Genomic DNA, 21025 nt, shown 5'->3' on the forward strand with positions numbered 1-21025 from the left:
AGTCTGAATTCTACAACGCATTATTGGTTTTCTTACCGTTTGTGCAAAATCAACTCTCGTGCAAAGTTAAGGTGTTTCAAAGTGATGGTGGCACCGAGTTCACAAACAATTGGGTTCAACAAATATTCCAACAATATGGGATTCAACATCGTCTTTCATGCCCTCATACTCCCCAACAAAACGGTAGAGCCGAAAGAAAACATCGACATATAACCGAAACTGGGCTTGCAATGTTGTTTAATTCTCATGCCCCGGCAAATTTATGGGTGGATGCTTTTACATCGGCTACATATATTATAAATCGCCTACCCACCCCTCTTCTTGATCACAAGTCTCCATTTGAGGTTCTCTTTGGTCAACCTCCAATCTATGCAAACTTTCGCGTTTTCGGTTGTCGGGTATTTCCATATCTAAGAGATTATGCCAAACACAAACTCTCCCCACGAAGCATTTCGTGTGTTTTTATTGGATATAGTCCAAAGCACAAAGGGTATCGTTGTATGGATCCAATCACTTCACGAATATATATTACACGCCATGCACAGTTTGACGAAGACGTGTTTCCCTTTAGTGGAAATGTCCCACCCGTAAATGAGGCGACCCTTGTTTTCTCTAATTTTGATGAATCTTTGCCTGCAACATTACTCCAACCTACAAATCTCAACTCATCTCAAACATCAAATACTACCACTATTGAACTGAGGCCTAAGCCCAAATGTACTCACACCATTTCTAACCTTTGTGACTTATGCTCCTTACCAGCCACATTAGAAAATATTGAACCTGATCTACCAGCCCAAGCCCAACCTATTGAACCCGATTTACCATCCACAACGGAAAATATTGAATCGGCCCAATTTAATTCCACTCAGCCCACATCAGCATCATCACCTCAGGCCCACACCATTCCCGTCCATTCGGTCCAAACCACTACCACACAATCGACCTACACACCACCCCAAGCCCAAAATCAATCAACCCAACACCTCAATTCTGGACCAGCCCATATCGCATCTGAGCAAAACCCTTCAACCACACAACAGCCTACCAACTCTCACGAAATGGTCACACGATCAAAAAATGGGATTTTTATGCCAAAACATTTTGCAAATCTTTCTATTCTTTCAAACAGTCTTCATCAAGCTCTATTTGTTTCCCATGATCCCAAAGGTTATAAATCGGCTGCAAAACATTCTAAATGGGTCAAAGCCATGCATGAAGAAATGTTCGCTTTACAAAATAATCAAACTTGGGAATTGGTGCCGCGTCCAAAAAAGGTCCAATATCGTCGGCTCAAAATGGATTTTTCGAACAAAATATAGATCTAATGGTTCAATTGATCGATACAAGGCTCGTTTGGTGGCTCAAGGATTCACCCAAATTCCGGGACTCGACTATTTCCATACATTTAGCCCGGTCGTTAAAGCTTCTACGGTTCGTGTGGTTCTTGCACTTGCTACTATTTATCAGTGGCCCTTGCATCAACTAGACGTCAAAAATGCCTTTTTAAATGTCAATCTCTCTGAAACAGTTTACATGGAGCAACCACCCGGTTTTGTAGATAAACATTACCCCACTCATGTATGTCGTTTACGCAAAGCTCTTTATGGGCTAAAACAAGCGCCACGTGCATGGTTCCAACGTCTTAGCACCTTTCTCATCAATCGTGGTTTTCTTTGCAGCAAGGCCGACACTTCCCTTTTTGTTTTCAAGAAGAATACGACTCTCCTCTACCTTCTTGTGTATGTAGACGACATCATCTTAACCGGGAATGACAACTCCATCATACGAGACTTTATTAGTCAACTTCATAATGAGTTTGCCATAAAAGATTTAGGCACGTTGGGATACTTTCTGGGTCTTGAAGTTTCACACACGACATCGGGTACATTTTTGCCTCAAGCTAAATATGCTTACGATATATTAGCTCGTGCAGGTCTATTAGATGCAAATCCAGTTACAACGCCGTTGTCGACGTCTGAACCATTCACTTCCAAAGGAGTGCCATTTCATGATCCCACTCTCTATAGATCTCTCGTTGGTGCGCTACAATATCTCACCATTACGAGACCTGATCTCTCATACGCCGTAAATCAAGCTAGTCAATATCTACAATCTCCTACTATATCTCATTTTCGGTCTGTTAAAAGGATTCTACGCTATGTCAAAGGAACATTATCATATGGCCTCACTTTTGACAGACCACGTACCACCAAGCTAGTGGGGTACTCAGATGCGGATTGGGCCCGGTGTATTGAAACTCGTCGCTCGACATATGGTTACTCGATCTATTTAGGTGGAAACCTCGTATGGAGTGCCAAGAAACAACCCACTGTCGCCAGATCTAGCTGTGAATCCGAATATAGGGCGATGGCAAATACGGCAGCTGAGATTATATGGCTTACTCATCTCCTTCGTGAACTCCATGCTTTACCGCCAGATCGACCTACATTACTTTGTGACAACAAAAGTGCACTCTTCTTGAGCAAAAATCCGGTAGCTCACAAAAGGGCTAAACATATTGATATCGATTATCGATTATCACTTTGTTCGGGAACTCGTAGCATCCGGTCGTCTTCACACAAAATTTGTTCCTTCCAATCTCCAGGTGGCAGACATATTCACAAAGAGCTTACCAAAGCCTCTCTTTGAGCGGTTTCGCAACATGCTTCGCGTTGGACCACCACCTGTTCGATTGACGGGGGATAACAGACAACCATGATTTTAGTCAACATTTATTATATTAAATTGTAATTGCATGTAAATCAATTAAGAGATATTCTCTCCTTGATCTCAGTGTACATATCGTATAGTGTATATATGGAGGTTATCCTCCTTCAATACAATTCACTTTTCAAATCATAACAATACAGAAAGAAAAGAAAAGACAAAACTAAAAAAAAAAGCCACTGTTCCTCAAAGGGTTAGAAATTAATAGATATAATCAATCAATATGTATAAACTTGATATGCATCAAATAGGAAAACAAATATCCAAATACGATAATACGATCAGAATTATACGAGCCTTCGTCACTTATGCATTGAATTTTGTGGGTTAAACCCAAGGTTTTTCTTTTATGATACACAAAAGGCTTATTTGCATGCACCATGATTGTTTTACTAACGCTTATTGAATAAAGTAAGGTTCTTGACCACACTTTCATTTTCATGTAACCGTATAATTGTAGTTAATCTCTGACATATTTTGAGGTCTCAAGTTTAACTCCTACTAGTATTACTTTTAAGAACATTGGTGGTGGCAATGAAGTTTAGAACCAGTCCTCTCTGGAGGTCACCAGTTCAAAACTGAGCCGAACTGTGTTTTACCGCAGTGAGCCTTCGGGCAAGCGGGTTTTCCCTGGAACTAGTTGCTCGGGTATGCAATGCATCCAACTCTGACTGTTATGGAGAAAAGGATGCATTTGTTTGATTGAGGACATCTCATGATGCTTATTCGATGACTTAGTTAGCCGTTACAAAAATCATAGAGTAAACTTCCGTTTTGCTCCCTGTGGTTTGGTCATTTTAACGGTTTTGCTCCAATAGTTTAAAAATAGCCATTTTCCTCCCTGATCTTTTGAGTTTGTCGCCAGTTTGCTCTCTAATCTTTCGAGTTTGTCGCCAGTTTCCTCCCTGATGGAGTTAGAGGCTGGGAGCAAAATGAAGATAATTTAGAAAAATCAGGGAGGAAAATGGCTATTTTTAAACTATTGGAGCAAAACCGTTAAAATGATCAAACCATAAGGAGCAAAACGGAAGTTTACTCAAAATCATATAAAACCGTAAAAAAATTCTACTCACGTGATTTTGTACATAAAACTTTGAAAATAAGAAATATATTAATAGGAAGACAAACTAAAATTTTCTTTCACTTTGTATTTCTTTTCATAAAACCGTGAAAAAAAATTGCTACTCACGTGATTTTGCATTAAAACTTTGAAAATCAGAAATATGTTAACAGGAAGACGAAGTAAAATTTTCTTCACTCTTACTTTTTATAATTTCTTTCCAAAAAAAGTTGAACCAATTTCGTCGTGTGTAGTGTGAACTACACCCCTTTTTTTATATTCCTTTCACGCCTTCTAAACATATAAATATATATTGTTCGGTCTACATTAACCTACTACCAACTTCAATCTCTCTCTCTCATCACCACTCAATGGCAGCCAACTGTTTACCACCAACCGCCACTCTCTCCGGCGCCGCCACCACCACCACTCACCGCCGCTCTCCACCGTCCCCTGCCACCACCGTCAGTCCTTCATCCGTCTCGTTTCACTTTCTATCTTCTTCTGCATCTCTCAAACCTCTCAGATTATCTCATCAGGTTTTCTTCAATTTTGTTTTTTATTTGTAAGTTTTTGCTATGTTATGTGCATTGTTAATGTTGATTTTGTTGCAGAGGCGGTTGAAGGTTCGTGTGTCTGGTGGTGATTTAGGTGCAGTGGTTGTTACCAAGTGTGTTGCGTCTGATCCTGTGCAGATTAAGAGTGCTAGAGAGGATATTAAAGAGCTGCTTAGAACTACCTTTTCTCATCCTATTTTGGTGATTACTATTTACTAATGCTATTGTTATTTATTTGATTTTGTTTTGATTAACTTATATGGCCTAATAGTTATAAATTGATGTGGTTGTGTTGGAAAGTGAACATTAGGGGTAAATGTATATCTGTATATGTTTTAATTGAAGAAGTAGAGTTATATATATGTTACTGTTAGCTAGTTGTTGTCTTTTGTTTGATAAGAAGTTGATTAGGGATCAACAGCTTGCACAAATATACTTTCTAGCTTAGTGTCACGAGCTCGTCTTACGAGCTTATGTGGCATTTTCCCCTTTATATGATTGAGGTTCACTTGTTTCGTCCTGCTTTGTCCTGATAACGAAGTGGATTCAGCTCTTGACCAGTGGGGTGCCAAGAAGTGTAAGCATGTTTGGCACACAACTTTTTTTAATCTTAATCGTTAGCGGCATACAAAAGATAAGCAGGAATAGAACGCACGCGTTTAGGGCCTTAGGCACATCTACAAGTAGACTCGATCTCTATTCATTTGGCACATCACATTAGGGTAACTTGAGGATTAAGACAAGTAAAAACCTGTACATGAATGTTTGGCCTTTTTGCGTTCATGTATTGTTGAAGCTACTCTGATGCTAGGAACAACAGAATTTTATGTGCATTTTGTAACGCTTAGAATGTGATTATATTTTCTTTCTAGTATCCTGAATTGATCACTCATTCATCGGGGTTTCGGTTAGACTTTCAGTAAAAGTGAAAGATTTATTTTTATCTCATTTATGCTACAACTGATTTTTGTTACACAAAGCGATCTTATCATTGCAACCATATTGTATTCTAGAAAACATTTCTTGATAAATGAGACTGGATGCGTGAATAGCCAGTCTAATTCCTTATCTTTGATCATTCGACTCTTATTGGACTATTTGGGTTAATCAGATTGTTACTGGAACTCATTGGTAACTCACTATGAGAACACGTTTCTATACAAGTTCTAAATTATTCATTGCTATATGGATTCTTAAATTGGGTTTGCTTCAAGTTTGAAGTTTCACATGTTTACATGTTTTAAACTCTCTGGCGAGTTGATCATTTTTTTTTCACATTTTGCTTTGCTCTTTTATAATACCTATTGATCACAATCATGTACTCATACTTTTGCTGATGAACGTTATGTGACAACAGGTTCGCCTAGGATGGCATGATGCTGGTACCTACAACAAAAATATTGAAGAGTGGCCTCAACGAGGTGGAGCTAATGGAAGTTTAAGGTTTGATGTTGAACAGAAACATGCAGCCAATGCTGGTAAGTGATTTGTTACTCTTTAATTTTTCTATTTCTTGTTTGCCTCTTTGCTTCGGGTATTCTTTAACTGGCTGGTGATGTACAGGGCTTGTAAATGCAATGAAGCTTCTCCAGCCTATCAAAGACAAGTATGCAGGTGTGACTTATGCGGACTTGTTTCAATTGGCTAGTGCTACAGCTATTGAGGTCACTTTTAGAAACCTTTCTGTGTTACTCTAGAGTCAAATAATAAAAAAAAGAATATTTTTGAAAATCGACTTTTATTGGTGCAAATTAACAACTGTAGGAGGCTGGTGGTCCTAAAATTCCTATGAAGTATGGAAGAGTTGATGTCACTGGACCTGAACAATGTCCAGAAGAAGGGAGACTTCCCGGTACTATTACTAACAGGATCACTTTTTTATTTGTGTAATGTTGTTGTCAGTTGTCACATATCTGGCATCCAATCACTTCTACTTTCACCATGATGAAATGGAACAATCAACTTATTGAGTTTTCAGTACATGTGACAACTGGGAATTTATGGAGTGGCATTAAATGATCCACCTGCTTTTTACGAGACACCCTACAAAAATGTGAATAAGCATCCATGTACAGAGTTACAAGTACACACATTTTAATGTGTGTGTATATACACACACAGGCACATCAAAACTGTTGATAATTCATTTTGCACATGTATGATAATATATACTAACTTTTTGATGTACATTAGGACACTCCTGATATCTCAAAAAATCTGTATATGCACACTTGCACTTCTGTGCATGCACATGTATATGTGTTCATACACATACACATGTGATGTCTATATTTTGAAACACACATTAAATAAATGTGCTTATACATATATACATGCTCATATATACAAAGATACAGACATCTGTGTGTATTTAATTGTTTATATGCATATACACATAAGTTATAGGTACATGCACATAGACCAGTGTGAAGTCTGAATTTAGTCAATCTCTTTATGGGTCAATGCTTACTGAAAAAAGTTGAGAACCACAGACCAGTGTGAAGTCTGAACTTAGAATCCATTGATTTTAATAGGGATATTAATGGTGTTTAACATTTAGCTACAGATAGGTAGAGATTTCGATTAAACTTTTTATTCATTTTGTGGTTAGTTAAAGTGTTAAACTAGAAATATATTTAAGTTACAGACAGCAGTGGTGGGATGAACTTTAGAGTAGTCTCACAGATCTGGTACAATGTAAATGTTACTGCTGTAATTACTAACTCCGATAATTCAGGTTGTAACACAATAATCTTGCTTCGTGGGGAAGCTTAAGCATACACTACGTCACATGGGACTCAACACATAAACCACTGCAACATTTAACACAGTAACAACAGCCGAGGAATAATCAGAACATAAATTACATGCTATCATTGTTTTATACTAATCTAGAGGGCTTGCATCATGTATACACATGCATACACATTTTGGATTTTTGACTTTTAACTAACCTTTACATTTGTTAATCAGATGCTGGTCCTCCTTCACCAGCTGATCACTTGCGTGATGTTTTCTACAGAATGGGATTGACTGATAAGGTTTACATTTCTAGTTCTAATTTATTTATCTACAATGAATCGTCATTGTAATTGGGTTGTGATGCTTATAATTGGGTTTTCAGGACATAGTTGCCTTATCTGGGGCCCACACTTTGGGTAGGTCGCGACCAGAACGCAGCGGCTGGGGCAAGCCAGAGACAAAATACACGGTAAGAGGCATTAAATACAATAAATTCTCGTCACATATTTGCATACATGTGTCTACAAGCCACACACGCACATACACACGTGTGCGTGTACATAAATCAGTGTATACCTGTATGTGTACACATGCACGCCTACTTTTTTATGTTTACTTTTCTTCTTTCACCTTTGCATGATCTTATTTTACGTCAAATGATGATTATGTCACAGAAAGATGGGCCTGGAGCTCCAGGAGGACAGTCTTGGACAGTGAAGTGGTTACGCTTTGATAATTCATACTTCAAGGTGATGCGATTACACTGATACCTTTATTGTCTGTTCTCGCTCTACATCCTTTTTCTATTATTCTTTCATAATTAGATAAATAGTCCGTTTATTACTAAACAATAAATAGTCAATTCTACCAATGGGTTGTACAGGACATCAAAGAAAAAAGAGACGAGGATCTACTGGTTTTGCCTACAGATGCTGCTCTCTTTGAAGATCCATCTTTTAAGGTAATATACTAGGTTGGATGTCAGCAGTTTTTCTCTTGGAATTTGTCTTTTATGTATGTGGAAACATTTTTCTGTGCAGGTATATGCTGAGAAATATGCTGTAGATGAAAAGGCATTCTTTGATGACTATGCTGAAGCGCACGCTAAACTCAGCAATCTTGGTGCTAAGTTTGATCCACCTGAGGTTTGTATGATTTTAGTTTATTTTTCTATATATGCTTTTACATGTAGGGATTAAAAACGCTTTTGACATAGAGTATTAGTTGCAAAGTGCGTTATCTAGCAGTCACAACTCGCAAAATGGGTGGGTCGGGTCATTTTCTGGGACAGTCCAAACAGGTTTCTAACTTTGGATTGGAAGTTGGAACATCTCGTATGAGTCGTTTTCACTTGAAACACTTTTCGTTCAAAGTTTAAATTTTTTTTTACAGTTAATGTGTCAATAATAGTCTATTTTTAGGAATAAAGTAATATAAGAGATTTTATGCATTAAAAATAGACTTTGGGCGACTTTCAACTTGATTGATTCACTCCAGTTTTCTTTTATGCTTTTGATTTTTTTATTTTGCCTTATTGACATGTTTGTATAAATCCGTGTCAGGGATTTACAATTAATGATGAACCACCACCAGCTGCAGCTGCCACGCCTGAGAAGTTTGTAGCAGCCAAGTACTCGTCGGGAAAGGTTTTACCACAACTCCTTTTTATTTAAATATATTTTTACATTACAAGTCATTTCAGCTGATAGTTATAGCGGGTTTTGCATCACTTGATGCAAAGTATAACCAACCTAGAGCAAGATTTGTTTTTTTAACACGCTGCCACATCATTTAGATTTGTTGTGTTTGATGATTGGTGCAGGATTAATATACCAAGAGAGTCGGTCAGTGTGTTGTTTTCTTAAAGCATATCTTTAAAATAAATGCAAGAATGAAGCTATGAATGAAATAAAAAGTTGGGAGTGAGTAATAATAATGGAGATGGTAACACACTCTGTTCAATGAGGTTTGCTTATCTGAATAATTGCAGAGCGGGCTTTCAGATTCTATGAAGCAGAAGATCCGCGCAGAGTATGAAGGGTTCGGCGGAAGCCCTGATAAACCTCTCCAAACAAACTATTTTCTCAATATTATGATTGTCATTGCTGTTTTGGCAATTGTGACATCTCTTCTTGGTAACTGATGGTTTGCTGCCTTTGTACAACTAATTGATCAACTAAAGAGAAATGCATTTTTGTGTGGTTTTGCTATTGTTCATCCTTTCTTGTTCAGTCTATTTTGCTTCAAGACATCATGCATATTAATTTTGATATGCTAGATACAAGTTGTAGGTAATTTACCCAAACCAATCAAAATAGGAGAGGAAAACCAACAGACATTGTCGATGCAATTATTTACAGTTGTTGGCATATAAAAATGTTTATAAGCTTAGCATTGTTCGTTTTTTAGTATTTCAATAGGGATAAAATCATGAAACAATAACCAATTTAGTATTATTCTACCAAGTCACATGTATCTTTTAACTATAAAAACAGTTCCACTTATTTGTTGTGACTTCTTTTAAATACTACAATGTTTTAAGGTTAAATAACTTAATTAAACATGTATACGAAACTTGATAATTATATGGTGATCATTTTATCCAAGTTGCTTAAAGAAAAGTAAACAATCGTGAAACTGTGGATTTGATCGGATGGATGGTTGGTTACCAATTGCACTGAGTTGGTCACAAATCCCCTTAAACACACGCCTGAATTTTGAAACAGAGCGATTACCCTTCCTCAAATTGTCCCGTAAACAGAGGATACAAATATACACTTGGTAAAGGTTGGCATAGTTCTCATCGTAGTGTAACATGTGAATTAATAAATAGTTTTTGGCAGTGTCGTCTCTAAGAAATCTCGAAACATTTTGGGCCTGCTGCGAGTAAAAATAAATCGGGCCCATATAATATAAACCCAATAATCATACATAAAAAACCATAACATGGCAAGAATTGTTACAACAATCATCAAAACAAAAGTATCATATCAAAATAATCTAAATCTACCTACTTAAGCGAATCGTGCAGCTCTCCAAGCATTTTCTTCCTTTCTTCCTCTATTTTCTTCTTTTTACGTTTTTGACAACCAGAAAGATGTTTGTATTTAGGAGGCATATTTCTAAAGGAAAAAAATGAAAGTTTAAAACGATTGAAACAAACATAACTTCAAAGTTTAAATGTTCAAGAATCAACATTTAACAATACCTAACGACCCTAACCAACATAAATTACAACCCGAAAGAAAGGCGAAAACCACTTACAAAATTGAGTATATACGAAAAATTTAAAAGAATAAACTTCAAATCAGAATCACACATGGCCAACCATGAATTTCATACTTACGATTTAGTAATTTACAAATCAACCTTACACATAACTAAAATTAAATTACAAAACCATTATATTATACATATATTAAAAATTGAATGAAATGAACAGTCACAAAAGTTTTTGTCTTCACCTACAAAAAAGAGACTAACTATGGGGTATGGAGCGTGGGTTGGGTACAAACGGCCAAGTCACCACCCCGGGTGGGCTTGGGTTTTAGCGTGGCCCCTTGGACGGGGTTTTCAGCCCGGGCGTTGGGCGTGTCTAGCGGTCTTCCGTGGCCGGCTCTCATTGGCTGGTTGGCTAGGCTATAGCGGCTAGGTTTAAAATTTAAAAAATAACCGTTTGGCTAAGCCAAACGGTTCACCCAACTCCTATACGACAGCGTCCCGGTTAGTGATATAAGTCACGAAGACCGGGTGGCGGTGGCCAACATCGAGTTTCGGGGCAAGGAGCGGAAGCCGTTTGACAAGCTCGCCCTGTTCGAAATCTACCTAACGCTTAATTAGGCTTTTTTTTTTTGTATTTTGTAATCCTTTTTTTTAGGATTTTGTAATTTTTAGGAAATTTTATAATAATTTTAGGATTTTTTTTAATTTTGTGTGTATTTTTTAATTTTAAACTTTTTTTTTATATTTTTTATAACACTGGCCAACCCACGCGGGCTAGCCACGCCCCGCCATACCGACCCAACACGTCACTCACCAGCGGTGCCCCTCGAAGTCCACGTGTCAACCCTTGCCCCAAACCCCCGCCCCACCATACCCCACGGTCTAACATATTTTCAACATCTACAAACAACAGTGTCGGCGGCAATAGTTGTTGGCCTTTATTGGTTGACATGGGCGGCAAGGGAACAGTGCAAGGCAGCTGCCTGGCACTCCCCTATTGGCCTAATTAATTTATGATTTTATATCCGCTTTAAAATTACGATTTTGCCATCGGTTTAAAATTACGTATTTGCCCCCAGTTCAAAAAAATGACGTTTTTGCTCCCAGCTAAATTTCTCAATTTTGCCCTCGGTTCAAACTGATTACGGTTTTGGCCACAATTTAAAATTACGCATTTGCCCCCAGTTAAAAATAAATTTATGCTTTTGCCCCCAGCTAAAATTTACGAATTTCCCCTCGGTTCAAAATTACGATATCACCCTCAATTCAAAGTTACGTTTTTGCCCCCAGTGCAAAATAAAAATATGGTTTTCCCTAGCTAAAAATTAGGATTTTACCCTCGGGGAAAAATTTGATTTTTCCCCCAAGTAAAAATAAAAATATGACTTTGCCCCCAACTAAAAATCGTGTCAAAGAGCTGCCTAACACTCTTGTTACTTTTTATTTGTAGGAAAACTATAGTACTGTTTTTTAAATTGGTTGAGAATTATTCGGCCATCGCCCCGCAACGCGGGCGGGGGATCACCTAGTTTATTTTAACAAATGAACTTGATACATAAAATTGACTAAACTAAGGGGTTGTTTGGTAGCCTCTGAATGGTCATTAAGAGGTTACCTCTTAATGAAACCATTAAGAATTTTACCAATAAGAAGGTAGAAGAATGTGACATGTGATGATTTACTATTCAGAGGTTACCTCTTAACCATTCAGACTTGAGGTTACCTCTTATTCATTAAGAGGTTTTAAACCATTAAGAGGTAGCATCTGAATGGTCATTAAGAGGCTACCAAACAGCCCCTAACACTTAATGGAACCACACAATCACATAAACAAACCATACATCTACCAAACGCAGGACATACCTTAATTCCTTGAAAAAAATTGATTCAAAGCCCTTGAACAGCGGAACGTATATGGAGACAGAAGATGAAAAGAATCGATTTAATGCCCTGATCGTCGATTTGGTCGCTAGACGAGTGAGAGCTTCGATTTGAAGAATGGAGCGCTGGTATCGTAAATGATGGCTTGTATGTGACGTTGTGTACTATCTGATGTGTTTTGATATCCTGCTCGTCACTTTTGTTTACAATTCAAGGGTCAAACAGGTTACAACCCTATAACAATAACTAGATTAAACTTTTCAAAGGCCCACAACAAATATATAACATATAGAACTTTTTTATAAAACTTTGGGCCCCCGGGATATTTGGGTCTGGGTCCATCGCCCTACCTGCTCCTACCCATCACCAGCCCTGGTTTTTGGACGATGAGGAAAGTTAAATGTAGCAACCTAGTTAAATTTGTAGTTAAAATGTTCTTTTTTTTCCTTTTTTTGGACGACGAGGAAATTTTATATAATCATCAAAATTATTAAACTTATATCTATAGTGTAAGGATCAAATACAAATGCGTCTTTACATACAAAATTACCTTAACATGAAAAATGAAGGAAATTTTATTTTTATTTTTTTGAGTTTTTTACCATGATTTTTATTTTTTTGAATTTTTTTTACCATCTAAAATGTTCTCGTATATTTACAGATGAACAGTAACATTTTTTCTCTCTTCCACTCACAACTATTCCTTATAATACAAGTAACTCACTCACAAATATATATATATATGGGGGTCATTGTGGATCCTCTAAGATACCCAAAAGTTAAAGAATTTTTTTTAGCTTAATGCATGAGGTACAATCGACCATAAAATGAGGGTATTTTAGTCTTTTAAACACTAATTACACTTTAATCCACTCATCTTAAGGCATGTTTGGCTAAGCTTATTTAACTCAAAAAGGACTTTTTGTTAAAAGGACTTATTGACTTATGACTTTTTGAAAAGGAGTTTTTAAAAAAGTGTTTGGATTAGCTTATTGGGTGGGAAAAGCCAAAATTACTAAAAAGGACATTCTTCATATTGAAAAGTTGTTTGGTAGGGGGTAAAAAAGTTGTTTGGTAGGGGGTAAATTTGTAATTGTGTTGAAAAGCTCTAAAAGGTCACAAATTTCTGACTTTTCAAAAATGACTTTTTCTCTCTACTGAAAAGTTGTTTTGAAAAGGACTTTTCAATTAGCCAAACACAATTTTAACTTATTGGCTTTTTGAAAAGCCAATAAGTCAATAAGTTTGTTCAAAAAGCTTAGCCAAATATGCCCTTAATTTCACACTTTAATTCTCTCATCCTTAACCAAATTATAGATAATCAGTTAGTAGTTGCATTTTATCCCCTTATAAAAAAAACTAACAACCCCGCGATTTTTAAACACTATAACTTTTTTCGTATGTTAGCATTTAATTAAAAAATAACACCATAAAATGAGCATCTTATTCTCTTTAATTGGAGTATAGTTTTGCTGTAGTTATTTTTATTAATTTTTTTTATATGATACGTGATTAACAGTGCCTAAGGGTGAGTAATAACTAAATCGTTGACCAAAACCAAACCAAAAACAGAAGAAACTGAACCGGAATCAACCAAAAATTGAAATAACTAAAAGCTGATTAATCGAAACCGAATTAACCAAAAACCGAATATTGGTTTTTTAATACACTCGTTTAACCAAAATTAACCGAACCAACCATTTATATTTCATATATTTCTGGCTTTTGTATCTTCAGTTCATGTATTTCATTTTTATACCTTCATTTCATGTATATATATACACACACACTTCAATCTCATGTATTTTTAAGTAAAAGTTTTAACCTAAATTTGGTTTTGGCTTTTAACCGAAATTAAACGAGCCGAACCAAAAATCATCAATCCAACTGAATAAACTGAGTTAATTAACTGAAAACTGATTGGTTAAAAATAGACCAACTGATGGCTTCAGCTTCGGCTTCAATTAAGGATACTAACTGAACCATGCACACCATGGCACTGGCAAAGCTTTACTGGGTCAGGGGGTGCCCCGACTCCCACTGATTTTTCGCTCGTAGTGTTAATTTTACCGAAAATTTCCAAATCCTTTTTAGTGTAAAATATTAGATTTTTAAGAGTCTGACCTCCACTAAGTTTTCATTCAAACTCCGCACTGCATTTTGACGGTGATCGTGTTTCCATCACATCAAGCAGACATGTTTCTGGTTCCGGTTCCTGGTGTTAATTAATGCCTAATTCGCCTTTGATTTCTAGATCAAGTGGTGGAAGGCTTGCATTTCTCTTGAGAGATGCCGTGTTCCATCACATCACACAGACATGTTTCTAGTTCCGGTTACTGGTGTTAATTAATGCCTAATTCGCCTTTGATCTCTAGATCAAGTGGTGGAAGGCTTGCATTTCTCTTTATAGATGCAGGTTCGAATCTCACTTGGTGCAGAGTGAGGCATTGGTGGGCAATGATAGGAGACCCAGGGAAACCTGGGTTGGATCCTTAAGCCAAACGGGTTTTACAGGTAATTTCACCGTCGTGCCTACGGACGGGTGGGTTACTAGGTTTTCCCGGAATTGGTGGTGGACTCGGGTTAATCTTGGAATACTCTGTTAGTTCAGTGGGTGTCCTAAGAGTGATCGGGATTGATTCTCCGTTCAAAAAAAAATTAATACCTAATTCACATGGCATTTTATGTTGTTGGCGTATATGCATTAAAACGATATTAAAACTTCCTTAATAAAAGCATATTAAGCATGCTTTATATTTAAAAAGAGAAAAAAAAAATGTTTTCATGGTGCAGTATGTATAATCAAGTGTGTTTAGTTTAATTAACATATTTGATTTAAAAAAAAAAAGTATTTTTGTTGGTATTCGAAGTGTAGGGTTGTTTAAAAATGTTGTTGGTATTCAACCAAAGTGTATATGATCCTACTCCTAGGTTAAATAACAAGTCATGCATGCAACCTTTGAAGAAGCATCAATGGCATGCCACGTGACCAACGATGGGTATATATAAATAGATATAGTTAGTTAGTTATGAATAATACCGATTCTCTCTCGCTGGCTCAGTTTTCAGTAGTTGTTGTTCCGGGGGCAATGAGGCTTCCGATCATTATTCTCTTTCTGGTTACGTCGGCTTACCTCAGCAGCACCGCCGACGACACTAAAGATGAGTTTGCTGTTGTTCTGACTCTTGATCAATCCAATTTCACCCAAACTCTTACCAAACATCATTTTCTCGTCGTCGACTTTTATGCACCTTGGTCAGTCAGTATTATTAACCTTTTAACTCTTTACATTCTTCTTGCATTCACATTTTAATTCCTTATTAATTTGATCATATTATTAATGGAAATAAATAAATAATGCATTTATAAAGATCTGGGATTCCCTGGTTGTCAATAGTGTCTGTTGGAGGGGTCAATTGGTGAACCCGAACAGGTAACACAATTAAAATCTTGTAACGTAGACTCGGCATGTTTAACCCATTTATCCAAACGATTCAAACAGGGTTGCAATCAAGTTTTAAATGTGTTACACACATTGTAAAAAGTTAGTAGTTGTATACGCGTTGGCGGTTTTAGTGTTTGATCTTATCAAATAATTGTTTTTTATATTTTTTACCCTAGTTTTAAATGGGTGGACCCAACACACAGAGCAATCCTTGAGAATTTAAATGTCTCTGTCGAGCCGATAAAAAAATCCATTTGACCAAACGAGTTATATAAACTATTTTTTTTAAACCACGTGTTGAATTAAACAGGTTAAACTTGTCATCTTGAGCAAGAATTGGGTATTAAATAGGTTAAATATAACAACCAAAACCTTTATATATACCAATTTGCTTGTTGCTACTTGTCTCAAAAAATAGAATTTGAGAATCATAATCAGTTTTATAGTGCATCCAAAATAGAACTGTGAGAACCACACAGGCAGTTGGATGTACTGCATGCAAGCGTCTTATGTATCACAGTTAAAGCAACAAGTACACGTGCTTATACGGTCCATAGTTCTCAATTGAAAATCCATCTAACTGTTACATGTTTTAATCATGATGAGGCCAGTTAAACAATGAAGACATTTAATTACTAAGAGCAGGGGCGGAGCTAATGTGTTAGCAGGGATAGCACGGGCTACGGCTCAACCCCGTCTTCGTAGTGTAAAAATACCCCTCAACTCTATCTCCGTAGTGTAAAAATACCCCTCAACTTCGTCTTCGTTATACAAAGGATACCCCTAATCCCCAAAAAAAATTTTGGGATACCCCTAAATTTTTGAGCTAGTTCCACCACTGACTAAGAGCCATAAAAACAAGAAAATCAAGCACAAAATCTTGATAATCGCCTTTTCTTGGAAAAATGGTCACACATTCATAATAAAAGCATAACACAAAGAACATTAAAGACATCAAAAAGGGTTTTGTTAATTGTTGGGACATATGGCTGTATTATGGTAACTGTACATCATGTTTTAATGAGCAACACATTTTCATGTCTCACCAGGTGCGGTCACTGCAAGGAACTTGCCCCAGAGGTACATGCCATATACTCAACTTAATATTCGTCTAGACGATTTATATATTCTTGGTACATTAGTGTTTCTTGCATTACATACATCATTTTATGACTTTTTCAGTACGAAAACGCTGCCTCTATATTGAGTAGTAACGAACCCCCGATTACTCTAGCAAAGGTCGATGCGAATGATGAAAAGAACAAAGATTTGGCCACTGAATACGCCATTCAGAGTTTCCCAACACTTAAAATAATTAAAAATGGAGGGAAAAGTATTCAAGATTATAAAGGACCTAGAGATGCACAAGGAATAGTTGCTTACTTGAAGAAACAAGCCGGGCCGGCTTCTACTGAAATAAAATCTACAGAAGATGGTAGTGATCTTATTAATGGAGATAATATCGTTATTGTAAGTCTATGGCCCGATTTGTACATTCTACCCGAGGTGGCAGTTTCAGCACATTTGGTTGTGTTTTATCTCTAACGGGTCAAATAGGTAAAAAAAAAACAAAAAAAAAAAAAAAACAAAAAATTGAATGACTGAAAAGGAAATGGGCCAAAAAGTTTATTAAATGCGTACAACCTCCTAAAATAGTTTTATTAAGAAAAATAACTATTTATAAAAAAAATGGATATAAAAGTGTTATGGGTCAACCTAACCCAGCCCGACCTGTTTTGACCCGTTACCCGACCCGTCTGTTTTGCCACCTCTACGTATATATACGTTACATTTTTTGGTGCAACCATGTATGATGTGTTTGTTTGTATTTCTTAGGTTGGTATTTTTCCTGAATTATCTGGAGACAAATTTAATGCATTTATAGCGTTAGCTGAAAAATTAAGATCTGATTATGACTTTGCTCATACGTTAGACGCTAAACTTTTACCGCAAGGTGATTCTTCTGTATCGGGACCTATTGTCCGATTATTCAAGCCTTTCGATGAACTTGTGGTAGATTTTGAGGTGTGTTACATGATTTGGCATGAATTTTATGAAATTTGTTTTAAATGTTTTTTTTTTCAAAGAACGGAATTAACATTATTTTTCAGGATTTTAATTCGGACGCCTTAGAGAAGTTTGTTGAGGAGGCAAGCACTCCAACTGTAACTGTCTTCAATAATGATCCAAAGAATCACCCCTATGTCATCAAATTCTTTAGCACTCCCAATGCAAAGGTGAGAGGATTTAATTAATTTGCACTTCTGTTAATTTATTTGTATATTTCTATAAAATTATCAAACTAAGTAGCGAATTTCATAAATAGTAAAATAAATAAAATAGCTAGTTCTTTCAAAAATTGGGTTGCATCATTTTATTATTTTTATAGTCTGCAGTAAGCTGTATAATAACAGTAGGATGATTTTCTTTTGTAAAAATAGTGATTTAAAAAAAATATTGATTTTCATTTAACATAGAATTTAGTTTTCCTCTAAAATCTCATAATATTTATTTTATGAAAAAAAAAATGTTCAATACATATGTTTGTTCAATTTTCTTTTGTCGACATTTTGATATAAATCTTATTGAAAACTGAGTTGTATTAAAAATAAAGTATTTTTGGTTGAAGTTTATTTTTGCGAGATTGAGGAGAGAGAATCCGTGGTATTTCAATTGTGGATTCACCAAGAATCCGTGGTTTGCAACTGCGGATTCACTTGAGATACAAATTAGAAAAAAAAAAACATCCATTTTTACAAATACTTTTAAAAAGCACTATATATACAAAAACTTACACTAGTAAAAAAAACTGTCATATTTCAGTTATTATTATTTTTTTTAAAGTCCTTATCTTGGCCTTTGGAAGAAACTTTTCTTCTGTTTTCTCTTACCAAAACTTTATAACAAGACATTGTTAACTTGGTAGGCCATGCTTTTTGTGAACTTCAGTAGCAAGCCTTTTGGTGCTTTTGAATCAAAATATCATGACATTGCTAACGAGCACAAGGGAAAGGGAATAAGTTTCCTAATAGGCGATGTCGAGGCTAGTCAAGGTGCTTTCCAGGTTAGCATCTCTCAAACCATTTTCGATTTGTAATCATACGCGATTTTTATGCCTTCACATGATTATGTTCATACTAATGTTTGACTCAAAAACAGTTTTATGGACTTAAAGAAGACCATGTTCCCGTCATCGTTATAAACAACGATAGAGAGAAGTATGTGAAACCAAACTTAGAGCCTGACCACCTTGAATCATGGTTGAAAGAGTACAAGGTGATTGTTTACATTGTTAATGAGTTTTTAATATGTAATGACTAATGATGCTTATAAAGTTCATTAAGAATGTTGAATAAATATGCAGGATGGAAAAATTGCCCCTTATGTGAAATCTGAGCCCGTACCGGAGTCAAATGATCAGCCTGTTAAGGTGGTCGTTGCTGACAATTTCGATGACGTCGTTTTCAAGTCAGGGAAAAACGGTATGCTAGAGCCTAAACATTAGTTCATTACCATATCTACTTCATTCTTATACACAATATTGCTTTCAGGGAAACGGGTCAGCGGGTTGACCTTAACATGTAGATCTTGGGGGGCATGAGTTTCATTAAGCATGTTAATGGGTCGGGTCTTGATGTGACTGATCCAATTGTGTGATCCCACGGACTAAAAAACTTGATCCAGTTCAAAAAGTTGACCCTTTTCGCATATCAATGTTTGGTTCAATCCATAACTATAAAGCAGAATCTTTTTCTACAATTAATCTCAAAATATGACATTTTTATAATGTTTCTAACAAATTTTATTAATGTAACATGTATTATAAGATTAAGTTAAAAAAATCCTTGAAAAAAAGTTACATACAGTGGCGGACTTAAAGGGTTAGTAGGGGTAGCACGGGCTACCCCTCAACCCCGTCTACGTAGTGTAAAATACCCATTAACTTCATTTCGCTAGTGTAAAAATAACAATCAACTTCGTTTCTGTTATATAAAGGATCCCCTGATCCTAAAAATAAAAATTAGGATACTCCTAACCTTTTGGGCTAGTTCCGCCACTGGTTACATACTTCAAATTATTAATAATTATATAACTATAAGTTAAGTAATTTTTTGCATCAACAACCACTAACCAGACATTCAAATTTTACAGTTCTGTTGGAGATGTACGCTCCATGGTGCGGGCATTGCAAAAAGTTGGGTCCGATCCTAGATAAAGTGGCTGTTTCATTTGCAAAAGACACAGATGTTGTCATTGCTAAGATGGTAACTCTTTCACCTTATTCAGGGGTGAAGGTTAGAAAGGGGGGGGGGGGGGGGGCGCTTGACCCCCCGAACTTTTCGCTCAGTAGTGTTATGTATGTAGCTTTCGTATAGAAATTTTTGGGTATATATGTTTTCAACCCCCCGTCGGAAATCTCAAGCTTCGCCACTGACCTTATTCCCTACAAAAAAAAAACCTTAAAATTGTAATGTTTTCTAATTATAGGATGCTACTGCAAATGATATTGTTCATGAAGACTTTGAAATTAAGGGTTACCCGACATTGTACTTCAAGTCAGCAAGCGGAAAGTTGTTGAAGTACAGTGGCAAGAGAACCAAAGAAAAGATTATTGATTTTATTAAGAACAACAAGGATGATATAGCACAGCAGGATTCCAGAAAAGAAGAACTATAGTTCAGGTAAGAAATTAATTGTTTGGGTCAATATAGCATGCGGGTCAGGTCGCGTTGGCCTGACCTGACCCACACTTCTGTATCTCTTGTTTTTTTATTTTTTTTTTATAATTCTCTAACTAGCAAACGTGTTAAATATGGTTAGAAAATAAAGATTATAGTATTATACGATAATAATCTCTGTTTTAAGTTTAACAAAGCAGTTTTTTTTTTTTTTTTTTTTTTGGGGGGGGGGGGGGGTGGGGTGGGGTATGTGTTTCGATATTCTATCAACTTTTGATCATTTGACCTGTTAGACATAAAAATAACTCAAATATACATCTTAGAAATAATCAAACAGTTGAATTTATTGAATTGAATATTAGTTATTGTTTTCATGTAACGCGTGCAGGAATATTGTTTTTCATCCTTGGAGGAAATTGATTGTACGCGTGTGAGCAAGAGATGTCGAATTTAACTGCAAAGGCATGATGCTTTCCTTCAGTCATATCTTCACTAGATCTTTATAATATCCACTCAAGTTGAATAAGATTAGAGGTTTGCAGTTTTGAGGATAGAGTAGCAGTAGCCATTGATGAGACATACCATTTCTTTTGTTTGCTAAATTATCATTAAGAAACAATACATTATTTTGTTCTACAATAACATTCGCTTTGTTTGCGGCCAATGTCATACGTATACCTCCAAATACTTGCCTAATATCATGATTTT

General features: G+C 36.2%; 2 protein-coding genes across 4 annotated transcripts; both read left to right on the plus strand.

The window, feature by feature from the left end:
• Nucleotides 1–4028: 4028 nt before the first annotated feature.
• On the plus strand, nucleotides 4029–9306 carry LOC110941205 (probable L-ascorbate peroxidase 6, chloroplastic/mitochondrial). Of its 3 annotated transcripts, XM_022182830.2 has the most exons (13): nucleotides 4029–4329; nucleotides 4405–4548; nucleotides 5705–5825; nucleotides 5911–6011; nucleotides 6112–6199; nucleotides 7321–7388; nucleotides 7472–7558; nucleotides 7764–7838; nucleotides 7973–8050; nucleotides 8130–8234; nucleotides 8652–8735; nucleotides 8912–8933; nucleotides 9080–9210. In XM_022182830.2, the coding sequence occupies exons 1-12, from the start codon at nucleotides 4162–4164 to the stop codon at nucleotides 8915–8917; spliced, it is 1125 nt and encodes a 374-aa protein (XP_022038522.1). In that variant the 5' UTR covers nucleotides 4029–4161; the 3' UTR covers nucleotides 8918–8933; nucleotides 9080–9210. The 3 variants fall into 3 exon arrangements, with proteins under 3 accessions (XP_022038522.1, XP_022038520.1, XP_022038519.1); XM_022182828.2 differs by having other exon boundaries at nucleotides 8912–9306; XM_022182827.2 differs by lacking the exon at nucleotides 8912–8933 and having other exon boundaries at nucleotides 9080–9306.
• Nucleotides 9307–15261: 5955 nt separating this feature from the next.
• On the plus strand, nucleotides 15262–20983 carry LOC110939117 (protein disulfide-isomerase). Its single transcript, XM_022180958.1, has 11 exons — nucleotides 15262–15448; nucleotides 16688–16718; nucleotides 16821–17108; nucleotides 17475–17663; nucleotides 17750–17875; nucleotides 18565–18702; nucleotides 18798–18914; nucleotides 19003–19120; nucleotides 19791–19903; nucleotides 20127–20320; nucleotides 20706–20983. Exons 1-10 carry the CDS (start codon nucleotides 15282–15284, stop codon nucleotides 20313–20315), a joined length of 1476 nt encoding a protein of 491 aa, XP_022036650.1. The 5' UTR covers nucleotides 15262–15281; the 3' UTR covers nucleotides 20316–20320; nucleotides 20706–20983.
• The last annotated feature ends 42 nt before the right edge of the window (nucleotides 20984–21025 follow it).

Source organism: Helianthus annuus, chromosome 5, assembly GCF_002127325.2.
Source record: "Helianthus annuus cultivar XRQ/B chromosome 5, HanXRQr2.0-SUNRISE, whole genome shotgun sequence".
Classification (NCBI taxonomy): Eukaryota; Viridiplantae; Streptophyta; class Magnoliopsida; order Asterales; family Asteraceae; genus Helianthus; species Helianthus annuus.

Bases quoted from the DNA above. Each gene is read 5' to 3' on its own strand.
- LOC110941205 (XM_022182827.2), top strand. From the start codon at position 4,162: ATGGCAGCCAACTGTTTACCACCAACCGCCACTCTCTCCGGCGCCGCC. The intron at 5,826-5,910 runs GTAAGTGATTTG...GGTGATGTACAG, and splicing joins GAAACATGCAGCCAATGCTG to GGCTTGTAAATGCAATGAAG. The intron at 7,559-7,763 runs GTAAGAGGCATT...ATTATGTCACAG, and splicing joins AGCCAGAGACAAAATACACG to AAAGATGGGCCTGGAGCTCC.
- LOC110939117 (XM_022180958.1), top strand. From the start codon at position 15,282: ATGAGGCTTCCGATCATTATTCTCTTTCTGGTTACGTCGGCTTACCTC. The intron at 15,449-16,687 runs GTCAGTCAGTAT...ATGTCTCACCAG, and splicing joins GTCGACTTTTATGCACCTTG to GTGCGGTCACTGCAAGGAAC. The intron at 17,876-18,564 runs GTGAGAGGATTT...TTAACTTGGTAG, and splicing joins TTAGCACTCCCAATGCAAAG to GCCATGCTTTTTGTGAACTT.